At 41.5% G+C, this 21311-nt stretch overlaps 1 protein-coding gene across 1 annotated transcript in view; it reads right to left on the bottom strand.

Moving 5' to 3' along the window:
- LOC102230320 (titin-like) overlaps positions 1–21311 on the bottom strand; it is a 163867-nt gene that overhangs the window by 44143 nt on the left and 98413 nt on the right. The window contains exons 137-177 of the mRNA XM_023337299.1: positions 21139–21290; positions 20626–20922; positions 18889–19188; positions 18229–18543; positions 18002–18150; positions 17768–17918; positions 17397–17678; positions 16987–17289; positions 16551–16853; positions 16115–16396; positions 15840–16027; positions 15623–15734; positions 15236–15538; positions 14740–15048; positions 14265–14546; positions 13882–14181; positions 13414–13707; positions 10348–13317; positions 9938–10258; positions 9555–9839; positions 9110–9415; positions 8816–8979; positions 8367–8607; positions 7859–8134; positions 7465–7764; positions 7041–7343; positions 6650–6949; positions 6229–6516; positions 5834–6136; positions 5336–5638; positions 4924–5229; positions 4207–4494; positions 3318–3608; positions 2953–3240; positions 2573–2855; positions 2173–2480; positions 1974–2078; positions 1634–1831; positions 1244–1540; positions 550–1137; positions 106–408 (exon numbers count right to left, since the gene is read on the bottom strand). Coding sequence (XP_023193067.1) covers positions 106–408; positions 550–1137; positions 1244–1540; positions 1634–1831; positions 1974–2078; positions 2173–2480; positions 2573–2855; positions 2953–3240; positions 3318–3608; positions 4207–4494; positions 4924–5229; positions 5336–5638; positions 5834–6136; positions 6229–6516; positions 6650–6949; positions 7041–7343; positions 7465–7764; positions 7859–8134; positions 8367–8607; positions 8816–8979; positions 9110–9415; positions 9555–9839; positions 9938–10258; positions 10348–13317; positions 13414–13707; positions 13882–14181; positions 14265–14546; positions 14740–15048; positions 15236–15538; positions 15623–15734; positions 15840–16027; positions 16115–16396; positions 16551–16853; positions 16987–17289; positions 17397–17678; positions 17768–17918; positions 18002–18150; positions 18229–18543; positions 18889–19188; positions 20626–20922; positions 21139–21290 — 13937 coding nt within the window. The remainder of the gene's footprint in view (positions 1–105; positions 409–549; positions 1138–1243; positions 1541–1633; positions 1832–1973; positions 2079–2172; positions 2481–2572; positions 2856–2952; positions 3241–3317; positions 3609–4206; positions 4495–4923; positions 5230–5335; positions 5639–5833; positions 6137–6228; positions 6517–6649; positions 6950–7040; positions 7344–7464; positions 7765–7858; positions 8135–8366; positions 8608–8815; positions 8980–9109; positions 9416–9554; positions 9840–9937; positions 10259–10347; positions 13318–13413; positions 13708–13881; positions 14182–14264; positions 14547–14739; positions 15049–15235; positions 15539–15622; positions 15735–15839; positions 16028–16114; positions 16397–16550; positions 16854–16986; positions 17290–17396; positions 17679–17767; positions 17919–18001; positions 18151–18228; positions 18544–18888; positions 19189–20625; positions 20923–21138; positions 21291–21311) is intronic.

The raw sequence follows: 21311 nt of genomic DNA, 5'->3' as shown, positions 1-21311 counted from the left end.
AAAGACAGAGGTTACAATTTGTTAACAAAAAATCAGCAAGAACTACAAATATATATAAACATTTTTTTTCTAGTCATGAAAATACTCTAAGTTGTTTTTACTTACAGGCAGCAACTATTGTTTTGACAGGCATAGATGGCTCACTTGGCTCTCCAAAACCAGCTCTGTTCTCAGCAAGAACACGGAACTCATATTCAACATCCTCAGTGAGTCCAGTGACTTCAAAACTGAGCTCAGCAATGGTTTTCTTGGATGCCCTAACCCAGCGCATCGCTTTCTTTTCTTTTTTCTCAATACTATAGCCAATAATGTCACTTCCTCCATCTTCAGCAGGTCTTCTCCAAGTCAAAGTTACTGAATGTCCATCAACTTTCTCAACTTCAGGTTTAGATGGCGGACCAGGGGGACCTAAAAAGAAGAGAATAAAAAACAAAGCAATAATGCAATGTTATTTAATTTGAAATGCAATAATATATATAGACAGTTATACATATAGATGAACAGCAGATAAAAGATTACAACCTGAATAAAGAAACTAATTGTACATACCAAATCTGTCAACCATCTTGACAGCTTCAGAATGAGATGGCTCACTAGCTCCATACTGGTTCACAGCAGAGACTCTGAAGAAATATTCATTGCCCTGAATGAGTTTGTTGGCCACATAGTGACAGTCAATGACGTTCTCTTCCAGGACTGTCCAGAGCAGACGGCTAGTTTCCCTCTTTTCCAGGGTGTAATATTTGATAGGAGAGCCTCCATCCGCTGTAGGGGCTGTCCAAGTAAGAATCACCTTTTCAGAGGATACACCACTACATTCAATGGGTCCAGGAGCACTAGGAACATCCAGAACTTTGACCTTGACAGTTTCCTCCTTTACACCAAAGGGATTGGTGGCTGTGATGATATATTCTCCAGAGTCCTTTCTGCTAGCATATTTTACAGATAAAGTGGATGATGTTGGAGTGGTTTCAATTTGAACTAGGTCAGAGGGTTTGAAGTATTTTCCTCCCTTTGACCAGAATGAGGTTGGTGCAGGTTTTCCTAAAATGCTTGTTGCAGTCACAACAATCGTATCACCTGCTCTGACAGTCAGACCTTCCTTTACTTGAGCATCAATGATAATGGTTGGTGCAGCTGTTGGAAAAAATGAGAAACATTTAACCTATCATGCCCTAATCTGCATCTTATTGTCATACTGACTTACAAAAGTGTTCAGAGTAGTTATTAATTTTTGTCTCACCATATTCATCTGTACACATAATGGTATCTGTCTGCTCAGAGGGTGGGCTGAGGGCACCTGCAGCATTCTTTGCCCTGATCCTGAACTCATATTTGCAGCCCTCTTGTAGATCAGCAACAGTAAATGCAGGTTCCACAACATTCACATTGTTGGCTTTCACCCAGATCTTGGAAGGCAAATCACGCTTCTCTACAATGTATCCTGTCAATCTGTGGCCGCCGTCAAATTGAGGTTCAGTCCACTGGAGGGTCACATTGGTTCTAGTAATGCTGATTACATCCGGTTTACCAGGTGCATCTGTTGACATGGGGTAAAGCAACAATCCATGATTGGGTATAAATATGCTCAGGATTTATAATGTTGGTGCTACTTCATCTCTTGTAAACTTACCGATGGGATCTAGGGCTACCTGTGGATCAGTTGGAGCACTCGGTCTGCCAATTCCAGCCAAGTTAATGGCCATTACTCTGAACTCATACTCCAAGCCTTCAGTTAGTCCAGTGACTTTGTGTTCCTTCATCTTTAAGGCAGATGGACTGGCCCTTTTCCACAACATACTGTTCCTCTCCTTAAATTCAACATGGTATCCTGAACATTTCATCAAAGTTTGGAACAAAATTCAGTGTAAGATCACCTTACATTAATAAAAATACTTAATTTTCAGATAACGTATTGATAAAATAATCAAACTGTTAAAAATGGCGCTGATTAAATCTTAAGCAGACTGCACCTGTAATAGGAGACCCTCCCGTCTTTCTGGGGTCAGACCAGGCAAGATATGCAGAATCATGCCGCATACTCATGATTTGAGGAGGAGGTGGTGCATCAGGTACATCTGTGAAACAAAACAGTACAGGACAGTGTTATATAGTTAGGTTAAGTAAAATATTGGATTCAATAATTATTTTTTATAGAGAAAAAGGACTTACTAAATGGATGTTTTGCAACAACAGGATCAGACTTCAGTCCCTCCCCAACACCATATTTGTTCTCTGCACTGACTCTGAAGATATATTCTGTGCCCTCATGGAGACCTGTCACCCTCATTGTATTTGTCTCCACAGAGGATGAAATATTCACCCACATGTTGGTGATGGAGTCCCTTTTTTCCAGGATGTAGTTTGTGATTTCAGAGCCACCATCATCCTTAGGAACACCCCACTTTAGTGTAGCACCATCAGCAGTAACATCCTTGAATTTTATTGGTCCACCAGGGATGCCGGGTTTGCCTACCACCCTAAAACAGCAAAGACAAAACATTTTAAACGTTATTTATGTATTGCCAATGATTTATTATTACTTAAATCTCTAAACAGTGTTGTGACTTACCTGATGAAGATGGTGGATTCTTTGGTGCCAGCACTGTTTCTTAAGGTGATGGTGTACTTGGAAGCATCAGTTCTCTGACAGTCCCTGATTAGGAGGGTGGTGTTGACTGCAGATGACTCAGCACAAACCCTGCCAGTATCTGTCAAATCTTCATCATCTCCCTTTTTCCAGGTGACCTTGGGTGTAGGTTTCCCAACAATTGGAATCTTTAAACGAACGGTGCTGCCCTCTTTGGCAATGTAGCACATGTTGGGCAACTCTCTTAAGTCACAGCTTGGAAGAACTTCAGATAGAAAAAAACAAGAATTTTAAAATCTCTTTTTGAACACTCAAGTTCCAAAATTCCTTTACAGGAAAGTTTTATAAATGTGTGCACTCACTAATTTGGTCCTTAGCAATGACAGTCAGCTCCTTAGCAGAGCTTTCTCCTGAATCATTTACAGCTTTGACCTGATACTTGTACTCTCTACCCTCCACAAGGTCCTTGGCACTATACTGCATGTTCTTGGACCTCATAAGTTCCTTGTATTTGTCTTCACCATTGAGAACCTCTAGCACGTAGCAGATAATGCGACTGCCTCCATCAGTGAGGGGTTTCTTCCAGCTTAGAGTGCACGAGTCTTTGGTCACCAGCAAGGTTTTGAAGTCCATGACAGGCCCAGGCTCCTCTGAAAGTGAATAAATGAAACAGTGAACATCTTCTTTTAATAAAACTAAAAAATACATTAATTAATGTTTAACCCACCTGTTGCTCTGACAGAATCGGCTGTTTCACAAGATTCTCCAGTACCAAGCTTGTTGACTGCTGACACTCTAAAGAAGTAGGACCGCCCAGCATCTAGGTCTGGAACCTCAAAAGAAGTCTTGGTGCAGTTGTTTGAGACAACAGACCAGGCCTTTCTTTCAGTGTCACGTTTTTCTACTATGTAGTGGGTGACTTCAAAACCCCCATCAATCAGAGGAGCATCCCAAAGGATGTCTGCACTGTCTTTGGATGTCGCTTTCACCATCAGGTTTACTGGTGGACCAGGTGTATCTGGAAGGTGAACAATACTTTTAAAATAAGACCTTAAATTTGAAATGATCAAGCACATTATATTTATGGTGTTTATAGAGTATATGTATGATATATGTACAGTACAGACCAAAAGTTTGGACACACCTTTTAATTCAATGAGTTTCCTTTATTTTCATGACTATTGACATTGTAGCTTCACACTGAAGGCATCAAAACTATGAATAACACATGTGGAAATATGCACTAAACAAAAAAGTGTAAGACAACTGAAAATACCCCTTATATTCTAGTTTCTTCAAAGTAGCAACCTTTTGCTGTGATTACTGCTTTGCACACACTCTGCATTTTCTTGATGAGCTTCAAGAGGTAGTCACCTGAAATGGTTTTCACTTCATAGGTGTGCCCTGTCAGGTTAATAAGTGGGATTTCTTGCCTTATAAATAGTCATGAAAAGAAAGAAAATCCATTGAATTAGAAGGTGTGTCCAAACTTTTGGTCTGTACTGTATGTATGGATTGATGGGTGGGTGCCAGGATGGATTGATTGGTGTGTGGATGTAAGCAGATTGACAAATAAATGGATGGATGTTCAGTATGACAGTAATTCCAGTACTAACCAAGAACTTTGACAACAATGGTATACATCTTCATGCCAGCCAAGCTGTCCAGAGACAGAATGTATTTGCCAGCATCATATCTGTTGACTTTCTCCACCATGACCATGGTGTCAATGTTGCTAGATTTGATGACAATGCCCTGACGGCCCTTAATGTTGGTGTTCATCTTTGCCCATGTGACCTTGGGAGTGGGACGACCCTTGATGGTTGCATACAACTTCATATTGCTGCCAGCATTAAGTTCAAGGAGCTCTTTCAGGTCAGCACTTAGCTCTGCCTCAGGAGCAACTAAATGAAAATACAAAAGGTGTATTTGTCATTGACAGTATTGGAAATCAGATTTCAACATTTTCTTTTATTTTCAAGACAAAACATAATAGTTTATTTGCTTACTAGTTTCTATTTGGTTTGATTAAAATTCTATTAGCTTAAAATGGTAGATATTTACAAGGGCTTGGTGAACTGGTATACAAATTACTTCATATCTGGTCTAACGTACATGTAATATTCTAATTCTAAATGTCATGTTTTCATTTCTTGTACATGGAAAATCATCATAATTAATAGAAATACAGGCTTTCAAACATCAATCTGTGTTTAATTAATAATGTGTGTTACTTAATGATAAAGTTTATGAAATGATTGGGCTTTTCAGTAGTATCCTAATTTATTGAATGGATGTGAATTTTTTGTACAGAAAAATAATGCAAAGCATACCTATGATATCCTTGGCAACATGTTTGCCTGGGATTTCAGCTGGCTCACTGAAGCCTACTTTATTGACAGCAGTGATGCGACACTGGTACTCTGCTTTGTCAATTAAGTTCTGAATGACATAGTTAGTGTCCTGTAGGTTCCTGGGGACATTGCAGCGGATCCAGTCTGTTGTGTTGGTTCTCTTGCATTCCACTAAGTAACCAATAATGGGGCTTCCACCATTGTTAGCTGGTACAGTCCAAGTGAGACTGATTGTGCTGTTGGTGGTATCTGTCACAGTTGGGTTTATAACAGGTCCAGGAGGAGCTGGAGATAACCACAGTGATTAACTTCAGACAGCATGCAGAAATTTGATTTTTGGGATAACAAAAAATAGTCAGTTTTATTATGTGTATAGGTGTTTGAAACTTACTAATAGGATCCTGTGCGGTGGTGCCTTCAGAGGGTTCACTGGGTTTTCCCAGCCCAGCCATGTTGACAGCAATGACTCGGAACTCATACTCAATTCCCTCTGTTAAACCTGTTACTTCAAGAGACCTTTCTGTTAGGGGTTTTTTATTAATCTTGGTCCACTTCATCTCCTTGGTCTCTTTCTTTTCCACCATGTAGCCCAGAATGGTAGACTTTCCATCATCGACAGGCTCCTTCCAGCTCACAGTCATTTTGTCTTTGGTCACATTGGTGATTACAGGGGCTTCACAAGGACCGGGGACAGCTGAAAGTGGTGCGCAAGTAAACATCTTTCATTAGAAACTACAATCATGTCTCAATTTTTTTTAATTGTTGCTAAATCTGAACCCAGCTCGTGAGGTAACACATAACACACAGTTGCATGTTGGATTTAAACAGCAGCGCTAATGACAAGTTTAAAGTACAGTATGAATTTGAACAGAAGCATATGATGACTTACTGAAAGGGTTTTTAGCGATGATTGGGTTTGTGATAAATGGGTCTCCAACTCCCCATGCGTTTTCAGCACGAATTCGGAACTGGTATTCATGACCTTCAATTAGTTTTTCCACATTAAATTCTAATATGTCACCCTTTATTTTTGTTGACACCTGTGCCCAGTTAGTTCTGCTGGTTTCACGCTTGTCCAAAATGTAGTTATTGACAGAGCCACCACCATCTTTCAAAGGAGGCTGCCATGTCAACTTGATACTGGAGGCTAACACCTCTGTATATGTGGCACTTGCAGGGGGCCCAGGCACATCTGATAAAAAACAGAAAAGCAGTATGTAGAATAAATGTGAATTCAGGTTTGGATGAGTTTCAATTCTTACATTTAAAAATGTAAATCCTTACCTAGTACATTGACCTGGATTTCTGCAGTCTTTGAGCCACTTGCATTCTCAGCCAACACAGTGTAGGTTCCTGTGTGTTCTTTGGTGGCAGCCGGTATTTCTAATTGGAAATGTTGTCTTTGCTGTGTAATGACCTGGCCTTCACCTGACTTCAGAGTATCATCACCTCTCTTCCAAGTGACTCTGGGCACAGGCTTACCAAACACATCTGCTTCCAGCAAGATTGTGGCTCCAGCCTTAACTGTTAAAACTTTTTGCATCTTGGCATTAAGCTCAATCCTTGGAGGAACTGTGTATTGAATAAAACATCAATAATCAAACATTTTAACTGGCCAAAGACTTTCAGTAAAAATCAAATACAATAGTTTTTTCCCCACTATTTTTTAACGTCTTTGTGACTGTGTTGAGGAATTATGTCTTACCATTCTCAGCACAGACCAGGATTGGATCTGTTGGTTCTGAAGGCTTGCTCATGTTCACTGCAGTTTTAGCAATAACTCTGAACTGGTACTGAAGGTCTCTTTCAAGTCCTGTCACCGTATACTCCTCCCTGGGAACATTCTGACTGCTGGTGTTGCAACGTATCCAAGTGTCTCCTGGAACCCGCATAGCCTCAACATAATAACCTATGATCTTGCTTCCTCCATCATTTTTAGGACGAGCCCAAACCAAAGTGACAGAGTTTTTGGTTACATCCAAAACTTCAGGTTTACCAGGAGTGTCTATAAGACAAGCATAGAAATGGGTGATAGCAGAAATCTAGCTGGAAAAAAAACCAACCCTTTTGGATATAGGCATTGGCTTTCAACTTACCAACAGGTGTTCTTGCTGTTACAAAGTCGGTTTTCTTGCTTGGTTTGCCCTGACCAGCACGGTTAATGGCTGATACTCTGAAAGTATACTCCAAGCCTTCAATAAGACCGGCACAGGGGTATTCAGTTGTGCGGACCACAGTGTCATTGGCTTTCACCCACAGAAGACTGTTTCTCTCCTTGCGCTCAATGTAATACCCTGTGATGGGACTGCCCCCATCACTCTCCGGTTTATCCCAGCTAATGAACATACAATCCTTGTTGGTCTTGTTGACATGACAATTTAGGGGCTCACTTGGAACATCTAGTGAAAAAGAAAATTTCATAATTTGAAATAAATACACTCTGTTTGCTATTGAATTTCTATTAATTAGCATCCAAGGCCAACCAGGATTCAGTCTTGGACATATTTTACCCACACTTACCAAAAGGGAACTTTGCAACCATTCTTTCTGATTGAAGGGAGTCTGACACACCATAACGGTTTTCAGCGCGGATGCGGAATGCATATTCTTTTCCAGGAATAAGTTTTCCCAATCTACAACTGGTTTTTGCGCAGGAGGAAAGGGCTGTCACCCAATCGCCTCTGCCCACATCACATTTTTCAATAACATAGTTTGTGATATTACTGCCGCCATCCTCCAGAGGTTTGTTCCAAGACAGGGAACAAGCATCAGAATCAATGTCACTGATCTCCACAGGGCCTTCGGGAGGACCAGGGATGTCTGAAATATACAGTTGTTTACTAAGTCATTTGCTTTTGGTCAGATGAAAGATGTGTAACAATTTTTCTTCAGAAATTAAAACAGTATTACGCACCTCTAATGATGATCTTTATTGCCTGGGAAATTTGTCCCGTGCTGTTCTCAGCAACAAGACTATAATCTCCACTGTCACTCCTTGTCACATCTTTGATGATTAGGACACACAAGTTGCCCGACTGATGCACAGCCAAGCGACTGGATGGGACCACTGCTTTCTCACCACGTATCCACTTGCATGTCGGAACAGGTTTTCCTGAAACAAGTGCCTCCACTCTAAGCTTGGCTCCAGCTCTAGCACTTGCAGTCTCTGGCATAACAATCTTTGGCTCAACTGTGGTTCAAAAAACAAAACTGCCTGATTATTATTGTAAAACATAGTCAATTTAGACACAGACATTTCTAAATATCAAACTGTGGTCATGTTGAATCTCTGAACTGAGTTCCTTTGCTGTTTTGATGACAGCCAATTTGAAAATAATAAGTCTGTGAAACACATGGTGTTATTAAAAGAATAAACTGCAGAAAGATAATCCTAAATACAATTGTCATGCATCTAAACATACTCATCTGTTCCTTGATCTCGGTTGGCTCTCTAGTCTCAGTGAAAGAACTCATCCCCATGATGTTCTTGGCAGCCACTCTGAACTTGTACCTTTTCCCCTCCTTGAGGCCACTGACACTGATTGATAAACCTTTAACTGTTGTGTAGGCATTCCACACTTCTTTTTCTGGTTCAGCTTCTTCTTCCTCCTCTACTATTGGTGGAGGTGGAGGTGGTGGAGGAACTCCCTCTCCTTCAACCAGCTGTAGTTGAGTAGTACAGAAAGAAAAATAAGCACATATTAATTTGTAAATTTCTTAATATGTACATATAGTCTGAATTAAAAAATCATATATCTGTAAAGATAACAGTATAATTGGTTATATCCAGTGTAATTGTTGAAACTTATATTTCAACATTCTGACTTATCTAACTGATAAAAGCAGCAAAACAACAGTTTAGCTTACAAACCTCAACAGGGGCTGGTGGCTCCGGTGGAGGTTTGACTTCAATGTATTCAATGACATAGCCATCAATTTTGGCACCACCATCTCTTTCAGGCTTCACCCAGCCAATCATTGCACTGTTCTTGGTTATCTCCAGAATTTCAATCTTCTGGCAAGGGTCTGGTTTGCCTAAAAAAAGGAGTTCAATGTGTGAATACGTTCTAATTTCTAATAAAAAGATATCTAAAGATAGAGCTAATCTTTGATCCTAAATGAAATGTAATTTGTCTTGACGTCCTGATTATTGAATGATACTTACTGACAGGATCAGAAGCCAGGTAGGAAGTAGGTGTCACTTTGGGAACTCCAGAACCATACTCATTGACAGCGAGGACTCTAAAGTAGTATTCAGTGCCAGGTATCAGACCACTGATTTTGAGAGGAATCTTATCTGCCTGAACTTCAGTCTTGACAGTTGCCCATGTCTTGCGGTCAATCGCTCGCTTTTCAACTATGTAGTGTGTCACCTCACTGCCACCAGTGATCTCTGGAGGATTCCAAGACAACATGACTGAGGTCTGCTTAATGTCTGTACCTTCGAGATTTAGTACTGGTCCAGGAGTATCTATGTGGAAAAATGACATTGCAGTTATTATTATTTTTGTTAACCTTCAGTTGGATCTTTGTCTTTTCTGGATGCTTGGAAAAACATATTTATAGTTTTCAGGCAGCAAAAACTACTACTAAAAAAATCATTGACCTACCAAGAACTTTAACATTGACAAACACAGCTTTTTCTCCTGCAGGACTCTGTAAAGTCAGGCAATATTTCCCAGAGTCATCACGGGTGCTGTCAGGAATGACCAGGAAGGTCATTGTGTCGATGATGTCGACTTTACCCTTCCTAACAACGTTGTCAATACCCATTCTTCTCCAAGTGACTGTTGGATGTGGTCGCCCTCTGATGGTGGCGCAAAGTCTAATGGGACAACCAGCACGAACTGTGAGGCCCTGCTTCAGGTTGGCATCCAAGTCAATCTCTGGTGCCTCTGTTGGATAAACAATTATTTTTGTTAAATATAAACCTGAAATCCAGCTTTGGTGTTTTGTGTAAACCTTGTCACACATTTTATACAGTGTTCATTACCTAAAATTTCCCTTGGAATCACAGCACCCTCCAGGTTACATGGCAGGCTCATGCCCACTTGGTTTTGAGCAGACACCCTGAATTCATAAACTAGCTTCTCATCTAGACTTGTGACTGTAAACTCGCACACAATAAGTTGTGCTGCCACATTGCATCTCTTCCAGCCATCATCTCCTTTCTTTGCACTCCCCTGTGCCCTCATTTCCACAACATAGCCAATGAGAGGGGCTCCCCCATCAGACACAGACTTTGTCCAGCTCAGGGTCACTGTGGATTTTGTGCTGTCCACAACCTTTAAGTTGGTAGGTGGTGCAGGAGGCTCTGTAAGTGCATATAATGAAACATGAGGCAGTGGGCTTGGTTATGGAAAAAAACATTACATATATAAGACATTATTTTGAGGCACTTACCAACTGCATCCTTTGCAGTGATTGCACGAGAAGCCTTACTTGGAGTACCAACACCAATTTCATTCACAGCTTTGACTCTATACTGGTAATCATGGAGAGGTAATAGTCCAGTGACTGTGAAACGAGTTGCAGGGACTGGATCCTTGTTGACAGGGGACCACCTGACTGCATGCTCCTCTCTCTTCTCCAAAAGATAGCCTATGATTGGTTTTCCTCCATCTCTGTCAGGCTCTGACCATTGTACAGTCATCTCCTCTTTTCCGATCTTGGTGACCTCTGGTGCTTCAGGGGCATCAGGTACACTGAACTGCGTGCCAGCAACAATAGTCTCACTCTGAACTGCAGGTCCAGGGCCCATTTTATTCTCAGCTCGAACTCTGAAGATGTACTCATTACCCTCAATAAGTCGTGTTACTTTAGCTTTATTGGTGATGACAGCATTAGAATGTACAGACCAAACCCCTCTCTTTGTCTCACATTTCTCGATAATGTAATTGTAAATATCACAGCCACCATCATCTTCAGGAACTTCCCAGGCCAGGTTGCACCTGTCAATGGTGATACCAGACACCTTGAGGTCCCTGATGGGACCAGGTCTGTCTAATACATTAATTGTACATTTAGCAGAGCTGGTTCCTGCACTGTTGGAGGCTGTGACAACATATTTGCCACTGTCTGTGCGTCTTGCACCAGTAATCAACAGTTTGGAAAAGTCTGCACCAGTTTCAAGTTGCAGTCTGGGGCCTTTCTTAATCTCCTCTGTGGTCTCATCCTTTGTCCATTTGACATCAGGCTGAGGTTTGCCCTTGACTATTGCTTCTACTGCAATAGAATCTCCTGCTCTAACAACAAGGGTTCCATCCAGTTTAATCTTAACCTCAGGCAATACCAGTTGTTCCTTAACTAGTACTTCTCCTGTTGTCACCCAATTACTTTCGCCTCCCTCATTTTTAGTCTGAACTCTAAACTGATAGATTTGATTTTCAATACACCTGTCTGCCATGAAGTAGGTCTCCTTGATGGCACCCTTGTGAAGTCTCTCCCACTCTTCAGCTTCTTTTGGTTTCTTTTCAATATGATAAGCTATGTTTCTACTACCACCATCATTATCAGGTTTCTTCCACTTCAAGAAGCAGAAGGTCTTCCCGACTTCAGATATATGGAAATCTATGGGTTCCCCAGGTTTCTCAATAGGATCAACTGCCAAGACAGGTGACTTTGTCTCTGTGGATGGACCAACTCCTATCTTATTTTCAGCACTCACACGGAAGAAATATTCACAGCCCTCAGTAAGAGGAGCCTTTATCAAGCGCTTGGTCCAGTCATTGGAGACCACTGTCCACCCTCTTTGACTTGGCTGACGGCATTCAATTATATACTGAGTAATCTCAGTTCCTCCATTGTCCTCAGGGTTTTCCCAGGAGACCATGCAAGATTTCTTTGTCACATAAGCCACTTTCAAATTTTGACAAGCTCCTGGTGTGTCCAAGACATTGACCAAAATGGTAGCCTGAGCCTGTCCACTGCTGTTCTTTGCAACAATACCATACTTTCCATAATCTGACCTGATAGCATCACTGATAATTAGTTCACAAACAGGGTAGTTGTTATTCATTTCAAGGCGCTTTTCTCGAGACAAGGCTCTGGCATCCTTGGTCCATGTGATCTCTGGATCTGGTCTGCCTTTTACTCTAGTAATCAAACTGATTATCTGACCTGCTCTGACTGTCACAGAGTCACGACAGGAGACATCAACCACAACTTCAGGAGGCACCAGGATGTCTTTTGCCAAAATAGTCTCAGGTACCTCCCTGGGCTCACTGTCTCCAACCTTGTTTGTAGCTCTGATACGTATTCTGTACTCCATTCCTTCAATCAGCCCAGGCACTCTGTAAGCACAGATCTTGATTAGATCCTTGTTGATTCTGTCCCACTGGGCAGATCCTGACTTCTGAACCTCAATGAAATAGCCCAGAATTGGACTCCCTCCATCTCTTGTGGGTTTGGTCCAGCAAATGTCTGCATAAGATTTACTCCAATCCTTAAGCTTGGGGTTACCAGGAGGTCCAGGTTTTGTGATGGCACGGGTGGCTTTGATTGGGTCAGATGTGAGTGAAGGCTCACTGATACCAGCAATATTCTCAGCAAACACTCGGAATTCATAGGTATTGCCTTCAAACAGACCAGAAACTCTGTATCTTAGGTCTAGCACAGGAGTTTTATTGACACGAATCCACTTTCCTGTCATCTCTCTGCGTTCAATAACATAGCCACTAATGGGGCTGCCTCCATCATAGTCCGGTAGGGCCCATTCTACTGTTACAGCATTTTCTGTGACATCAGAACACTCAGGAAAGCCTGGAGGTCCAGGAGGGTTGAACATATGCTTGGCAATAGTAGGAGGACTTTCAAGGCTAGCACCAATCCCAATCTTGTTCTCTGCTCGAACCCTGACAATGTACTCACGGCCTTTCTCCAACCTTGTCACCTTGGCCTTTGTACTGGTGCCACTAGAGCTAACCACTGACCAGGGCTCCCATGGCTTCTTGACATCCTTCTTTTCTACCACATAGTTAGTGATAGGTGTGCCACCATCATCTTTAGGTGCCCTCCACTGTATCATCATGTGATCTGGGGTGACCTCCAAGATGTTGATGGGTCCGATTGGTGGTCCTGGTAGATCCAATACAGTGACATGTAGGGCAGCAGTCTTACTACCTGCAGGATTTGACACAGTGACTATGTACTCTCCAGTATCTCCTCTCTGGCATTCTGTGATACTTAAGGTGGTTGAAGGTCCAGCAGACTCAATTTTAAGTCGGCCCTCGGGAGTGATCTCCTTTCCATCACTGATCCATTTGGCAGTGGGAAGAGGGATTCCTGTCATCTTAGCTGGTAGAGTAATAGTACTGCCAGCTTTGACTACAAGACCCTCAATAAGCTTCACATCAACTTCAATAGTAGGTGGTACTAAAAGAGAAGAAAACAGCAACAATGTATTAGGTTTTTAAGATCTACCTAAGCACATGAAAGAATTTGTTGTGAGAAATACTCAATGTGTCTTACATGTCTTCTCCTGACAAGTAACAGGGACACTGGTGTCAGGGCTGCTAACACCTATAGCATTCTGAGCTTTGACCCTGAAGCGGTAAGTTTTGCCTTCAACCAGACCTGTTACATGACTGTGGTTGTTGCTCACAGTTTTGAAGGTAACCCAGTCAGTTTGGCCCTCTTCTTGGTGTTCTACAATGAACCCAGTAATTTCACTTCCACCAGTGCGATCGGGCCACTCCCAGGCCAACCACACCTCTGTCTTGTCTGCATCAGTATGGTGGAGGTTTTTGGGTGGGCCAGGTGGATCTTAAAGATGTTAACAAAAGTAAAATTAATTTCGGATCATTTATGTATTTAAAAAAAATCATACCAAATGTTTAAATAGCCAACCATTTTCTGGAAATACCATGTTATTATAATGATTTATATCTTACTGAATATATAATTAGACAGCAATAATGTTACATAACCTTTACTCACATAGAGGATCAACAGCCTTGATAGGTGTCTTGGTCACGACAAAGTCACTCCTGCCAAACTGGTTTTCAGCAGCTACCCTAAATAAGTACTGGATTCCCTCCATCAGGTACATTGCCATAAGACTAAGCTTCTTATTGGCTGGAGCAACTGGTACCCATTGCCCTGCAGCCACATCCTTCTTTTGCACGACATAATGGGAGATGACTGCACCACCATTGTCCTCTGGCACCTTCCATGTCAAATAAGCAGACTCACTGGTCACCTCAGACACCACAAGATCTCTTGGAGGAGAAGGCTTATCTGATGGAAACAATGTGTTAATAATTCACATAATTCAGATTTCAGAAGTTAAAATAATTTGTTTTAGTTTACATTTCACTTACTCAGCACAAGCACGGCAACGGTTGCAGATTTCTTTCCAGCAGCATTCTCAACTGTAATAGTGTAGTTGCCAGAATCTGCACGGACACACTTGGGAATGAAGACTTTGCTACCAGTGGCCGTAACTGCAACAGTGACGTGAGAAGGAACATCTCCATCATTTTTCTTCCAGGCGACTGTCGGTGTCGGCACACCCTTAATTGTGGCACTAAGTGTGATATCAGTGCCCAGCATGGCTAAGTGGTCACGAGCCATGTTGGCATCCAAGAGTAACTCTGGCTCCTCTGTGGAAACATAAATGGAAAAGCAAACTGATTGTTATGAATATTAGAACAAAAAAGCCAATAACAGAAAAATGTCAAGTTGTTCAATATGAGGCAAAAAATAATAATAAATGAATTATTCTGTGTAATGAATGCTATGCATTATTCATACAATAGATACAATAAGCTTTTTGTTCTTAAATGATCTCCTTACCTAGCCTGTCATGGACTTTGATGGTCTGTTTGACAAAGGCAGGGTCGGATTTGCCTGCTGCATTTACTGTAAAGATTCTGAAGGAGTACTCCTGTCCTTCAGTCAGACCTGTCACCACATAATGGAGGTCAGGACACTGCTCTGGAGTCGTGTTGGCCTGAATCCACTCTACGGCACCAGGCTTCTGATACTCCACAAGGTAGCCAAAGATTCGCCCTTTTCCATCGTGGCGCGGCATCTGCCACTTCAGACTGACTGAGTCTTTGGTTTTGTCATAAGCTTCAGGGGTAACTGGAGGACTTGGACGCACTGTGAGGGGATAGTGCTCAGATTAGAGGAAACAAGCATAACACTGAAAATCCATAACATAAAAATGTGACTTAAAAACATAATACATATAAACATTTTGACCTTTTTCTAAAATACAAAAACACAACAAAACATGCTGAAATTCAAATTTGATGCAGCAAAAGAAGTTAAAAAGCATTTCACTGACCAATGGGATCCTTGGCAAGGATTGGTTTGGATGGGGGACTAGGATCTCCAGTTCCCAACTCATTCTCAGCCATCACCCTGAATTCATACTCGCAGCCCTCTACCAAGTCCTGGACACGGTACTGAGTGGCTGGGTAAAGTGGGTCTCTGGTGACTCTTGACCACCTCTTGGCTCCTGGCTCCTTCTTTTCCAGGATATAGTTGGTGATGGGTTTACCTCCATCACGAGGCCGGTTCCACAGAACCAAAGCATTGGTAGCATATACCTCTCTGACTGTTGGCATCTCAGGGGCTTCAGGGACTCCTTTATTTTGGAAATATCATGACATATATACAGTTATTTGGACATATAATTTCTTGGAGCTTTAACATGATAGGGAAAACGTACTGAACAGATCTTTAGCTTTCATCTCCTCAGACTCCAGAGCATCGCTGATACCGTACATATTCTCTGCAGATATTCTCATGATGTACTCCTTGCCTTCGGTTAGCTTTGGAATCTGAGAACATAAATAATATTTAAATCATCGCTAAACTTTGCCAATCTCCTTCCAGTGGAGTTTTGAAGATCTTGAGACAACATGAAAGAAGTGAACCAATACTACCTTGCATGTGGTCTTAGTTGTGGCAGATGTTACTGTGGTCCAGGTCTCTCTGTTGACATCTCTCTTCTCAATTATGTAATTTGAGACCTCAACACCTCCATTGTCCAGAGGAGGCTTCCAGGAGATAACCATGTATTCCCTGTGAACCTCCTCAAACACCACAGGGCCAACAGGAGGAGTTGGACGATCTGATTGGATAAAGAAACAGCAAAATAATTATTACTCATGATTGTCTCTGCTTGTCTTGGCACAAGTTTTTTCAACATTCTACATACCTACGACTATGACGTTGCAGACACCCTTCCTGGATCCGGTGCTGTTTTCCACAACTACCACATATTTGCCACTGTGCTGTCGCTCTGCCTTCACCAGGCCAAGCGACATCATGGTTGGAGTGTTCTTGAATATTATGTGTTTGTCAGCCTTCAGCTCCTCGTCATCTCTGTACCAAACAATGGATGGAGCTGGTTTGCCTGTGTAACGACCCTGAAGTAGGCAGCTCTCTCCCACACGTATAATGATCTTATCACGGAAGTCCAACTCAATGGTTGGTGGCTCTGCAAATACACAAAAAAATAATTTCCTGGTTAAATTAGTTAAATTAGGAATGGTTAAATTAGGACCCTGAAATGTTAAGCTTTAAATGTGAATCTACTCTGATTTCCTTTGATATTGATTAGCAGCTGAGTTAAAGTTTGGAAAATGACTCACCAAGTGCATCCTTGCAAGTGATTGGTTTAGTGCAGAATGATGGTTTACTCTGTCCAACTTCATTTACAGCAATTACCCTGAACTCATAAGTGTCTCCCTCTCTGAGACCGTCATATGTGAACTTCCTGTCCATTAACGTCTCTTTGGTAAGTCTGGTGAACTTGTCTTTGCCAATCATACGCGCTTCAAGAATGTACATGGTAATATCGGAGCCTCCGTCAAATTTGGGCGCTTTCCAAGCAACACTGATCAAATTTTTGGTAACCTTGGTGACTTCCAGTTCTTCAGGACGGTCCGGTACACCTTAAAAAAAAGATGAAAACATGTCTTAACATGGAAAGTAGGGTTTTTACAGCAACTAGTCACATTACTACATTTCGTGTCATCTACCAAACCCCTTTATTTAAAGCGAATGTAAAAGGTTTTATTTACTCACTCATTGGCTCCTTGATTACAATCTCAGCTGCAGTCTCAACAAAAGGTCCAATGCCAATGGCATTCTCAGCAGCCACTCTGAAAAAGAAGGCCTTTCCGAGGGTGAGATCGCGAGCAATGGCATTCTGCCTGCTGGCACTATAGGACAGTGATGTCCAGGCTTTACGCTCTCCTTCACGTTTTTCAATGATGTAATTGCTGATGGGTGAACCTCCATCATTGTCAGGGAAGAACCAGCTGAGCTTGCAGGAGTCGATGCTCAGGTTTTCAGCCAGGAATGGAATGCCAACAGGTCCAGGAACATCTAAGTTAAAACAGAATGGAATTTGTGAAAAAAAAAATCAAACATGCCTAACAGGTGTTTGAGATATATAATTTTTTTTAATCATTTATCATGAAGCTATCACTCACCTAGGACTTCTACTGTGACATTCTTTGTTTTCTCCCCACTGGCATTCTTGGCGGTCAGGGTATAAACACCAAGGTGTTTCCTTGTACAGGGCTTGATGACCAGTGAAGAGCTGATGGCAGTGGTCTCCACTTTAGCTTCTGGTGGCAGTCCAGCACCATCTCTGGTCCAGGTGATGTCAGGTGTTGGCTGCCCTGACACATAGGCAATCAAACGGATAACACCGCCTGCATGGACCACCATCCTCTCTTTAATCGAGGCATCCAGATCCACCTCAGGAGCAACTGGAAGGAAGAAGTTTCTCATTACTGCCTGCCTGCTACACTCAGTTTCAGTCTTTATAGTCCCTATTTATGAATAATGTTTAACTTACTGGCTCTGTCATTGACCTCAAGCACCTCTGGGACTTCACCTGGCTCACTGTTACCAGCAGCATTGAAGGCAGTCACCCTGAACCTGTACTGACCACCTGTCTTTAGACCACTGATCACAAAACGTGTCCCTCGGATTTCAGTTTCCTTAGCCTGGAAAACATAATGCAATTTCATATGCATTATACTGTAATCATAATCATCACATTTAGATTAAATAACTGTTTTTTGCTCACCTTAACCCAGGCCTCAGTGCCTTCCTCCTTGTACTCCACCCAGTAGCCGATTATCTTGGATCCACCATCTTTTAAAGGTGGAATCCACTCGAGATCTACTGTGGATTTCGTCCAATCAGAAACCTTTGGGGTCGGAGGAGACGGGGGACCTTCACAGGGCAACGGGTAACTGGTTACTATCCTGGTCTGTGTGCTTTTAATGTTTCATAAACACGCATGATACTCACAGATAGGGTCTCTGGCAAAGACAGGGTCTGTTGGAGGACTAGCAAGACCAGGGCCCGCGGCGTTGATGGCAGAAACTCTGAATAAATACTGAGACCCCTCAACAAGACCACTCACTACGAAGGACTCGCCAAGGCCCATGGGACGGATAGGGTCCCTGGTAACACGAGCCCAACGTTTGCCTGTGGTCTCTTTACGCTCCAGCCAGTAGCCAGTGATCGGGGTGCCGCCATCATCCTCAGGCTCCTCCCAGTTGACTGTCATTGAATCCATGGTGATGTTGGTTACTGTTGGCTTCTCACACTGACCAGGAACAGCTGAACATGAACAGAAATATCTATATTTAGTCCTGGAGCATAACATCATTATTTTTCTAACTCACTCCAGAAATAAAAATTGTTAAAAAAAGAAATTGCAGAATTTTGTAGAACTACTTTACCCCTAGTTTATGTCACTGTATTTTAACCACAATTCAAAATATGAAAGAGAATAGAATAGAATACAACAGAATTCAACTTTATTGTCATTGCACTGTCACAAGTACAAGCAACGAGATGTAGTGAGGCAGTTAATGTAGATATATCAACTTACCTTTTTCACATTGTGAAGCTGGAGTTGTAACAAATTATTGAATGAAATCATTACTAGAAGTTGAAACTTACTGCAACGGTTTCGGGCAACCTCAGGGTCACTGTCCAGCGGCTCACCAACTCCATACTTATTTTGTGCCATGATGCGGAACACATATTCGTGCCCCTCCATGAGGTTCTCCACTGTCCAGATTCGGTCTTTGGGCTCGTTCGTCACAGGCACCCAGGTCTTCCTATTGGCCACACGCCTCCAGATGACATAGTTCGTGATTTTAGAGCCACCATCATCCTTTGGTGGTAGCCAGGAGAGTGTAATCTTCTCTGCGCTAATTTCTTCAAACTTAATAGGAGCTGAAGGAGGACCAGGTCGACCTGCAAGCACAAAAACAAACTAATAAAAAAACACTCTGAATATCCAACACTATGCTCTAGGGACTAACTTACTGCTCTTTTCATTTTTAGAGTTATAAAATAGGTTTTAATTGGGACAATATTATTTATTTATAGCAATAACTGATTGTTTAAGGTAGATACACACACAACCACTGGCACACACATAATACAAAGGACCCCTGATAAGAGGGAGAAGATTTGTTTACATTTTTATGTGGGACAATATTATTTATTTATTATTTATAGCAATAACTGATTGTTTAAGATAGATACACACACAACCACTGGCACACACATAATACAAAGGACCCCGGATAAGCGGGAGAAGATTTATTTACATTTTTATTCAAACCTCTACAATATTAAATCAGTGAAAGGGCCTGTCGCTACCATCTAAAAGCCCAGAATCTCTACTTATTTACCCCTATTCTCACGCCATCTGTCACCCGAAATGGGAAATGAAGAAAATATGTCTACAACGTAGTTGCTCAAGGTATATGTCTCAAAATGTTAGAGATATTGAGGGTGAAGAAACTCACTTACGTTTTTATGTAAGTGAAAATGTAAGGTTTAAGTGCAACCTAAAGGAAATGGATTTACAGAACAAAGTTGACAAAGAGAGGGGAAAAAAAGCTCTAGAGCTGTCTGGTGCAATTTTCCAGCTAGGAAGTAAAGATTATTTGGGTGAATTCAATCAGGCATGTACTATTGATAAAATTTACAACACAATCAAAGCATTGGCGACTGGTTTATGTCTTTGCATAAAGCTTGCTACAGTGTTTACTGTATGATAATCTGTCAATAATTATAAATTTGACTGTACTGTTTTAGCATCCTTGGACTGTGTAAATATTACATCATTAAAGTAATAGATTGACATTCGGTGTTTACATATATATCTTTTTGCATGCATATGATATATTATCTTTGACATAATTTAGCTTGTTCTAAGAATACAATTGCATTTTATTTTGTATATTTATTTTATAATAATTTGGAAATTGTTCAGAAATACTACTCCTTTTGCAATGGTAACACTTGGAATTTGAACTTGTTTTTACTTAAATAAATGTCTAAAAGGTCCCAACAACATTTCATTTTTTTTAGTCTTTGTTGTTGTTGGCCTTGCCTAAAACTAACCAATTGGTGCACAAAATTGATAATCTGCTAAATACTTTGATATACAATCATGTATCAGTTAGAAGTGCTTTACAGGGGCAGAAGAATGAATGGATATATAAAAAAACACTCTGAGGGACTTTAAGAAGGATCTGAATGAAGCATAAAACTTAATAACGAAGATAAATGAAAACAAAAATAATTCAATAAAAGACACTTTTAAGATGAGTACAACATTAGGTTTGTTAAATCCCAATTATTTATGCAGTTCAATTTGTTAGTTAGATGTGTCCTTACCGAGCACGTTGAGCCTCATTTCCTTGGATGCTTTGCCAAGACTGTTGGAGGCCACCAGAGTGTACAGGCCAGTGTCATGGCGTTTGCCCTGCTGGATGAGCAGCGTGCAGCTGTCATCTGATACAATCTTGTTGATGTGCTCGTCATACTGGACCTCGACCTTGTCGTCAGGCTTGTGGGGAGGTGCCTTGTACCAGGTGAGTGTTGGGAAAGGACAGCCACGAAGCTTGGCCACAATGCTGATGTCAGAGCCCTGCTCCACTTCCATAAACTCCTCCAGCTCAATGGATGGAGCACCTGAAAATAAAATTGTTTGTGACTTATTCTTGAAGAAGTTAGTTTGTTTTTACTTTTAAGGTTCTGTGTCAATACAGACCCTGAAAATAAAAAGCAAAAGTATACTTAACCATGACATTGTGTATCTATAATTTATTTACATAGCAAAATATAATTTTCGTTTAGAACCTAGATCCCACATGTCTTTAACTGAACTTCTCAAAGTGTTGGGCTTACAGGTCTGGTCCTGGATGATGACGGGTCCAGCAGTAGTTGATGGCCGGCTTGGTCCAGCCTCATTGTAAGCTATCACTCTGAACTCATACTCATCTCCCTCTGTCAGGTCCTCCACCTTAAAGTTTGTGGTGTCGACATCTCTCCTGTTGCACCTAAGAGATACAAAACTAACG

Source organism: Xiphophorus maculatus, chromosome 7, assembly GCF_002775205.1.
Source record: "Xiphophorus maculatus strain JP 163 A chromosome 7, X_maculatus-5.0-male, whole genome shotgun sequence".
NCBI lineage: Eukaryota > Metazoa > Chordata > Actinopteri > Cyprinodontiformes > Poeciliidae > Xiphophorus > Xiphophorus maculatus.
The sequence above is the reverse complement of the archived record's forward strand: the minus strand, read 5'-3'. Positions and strand labels throughout refer to the sequence as shown.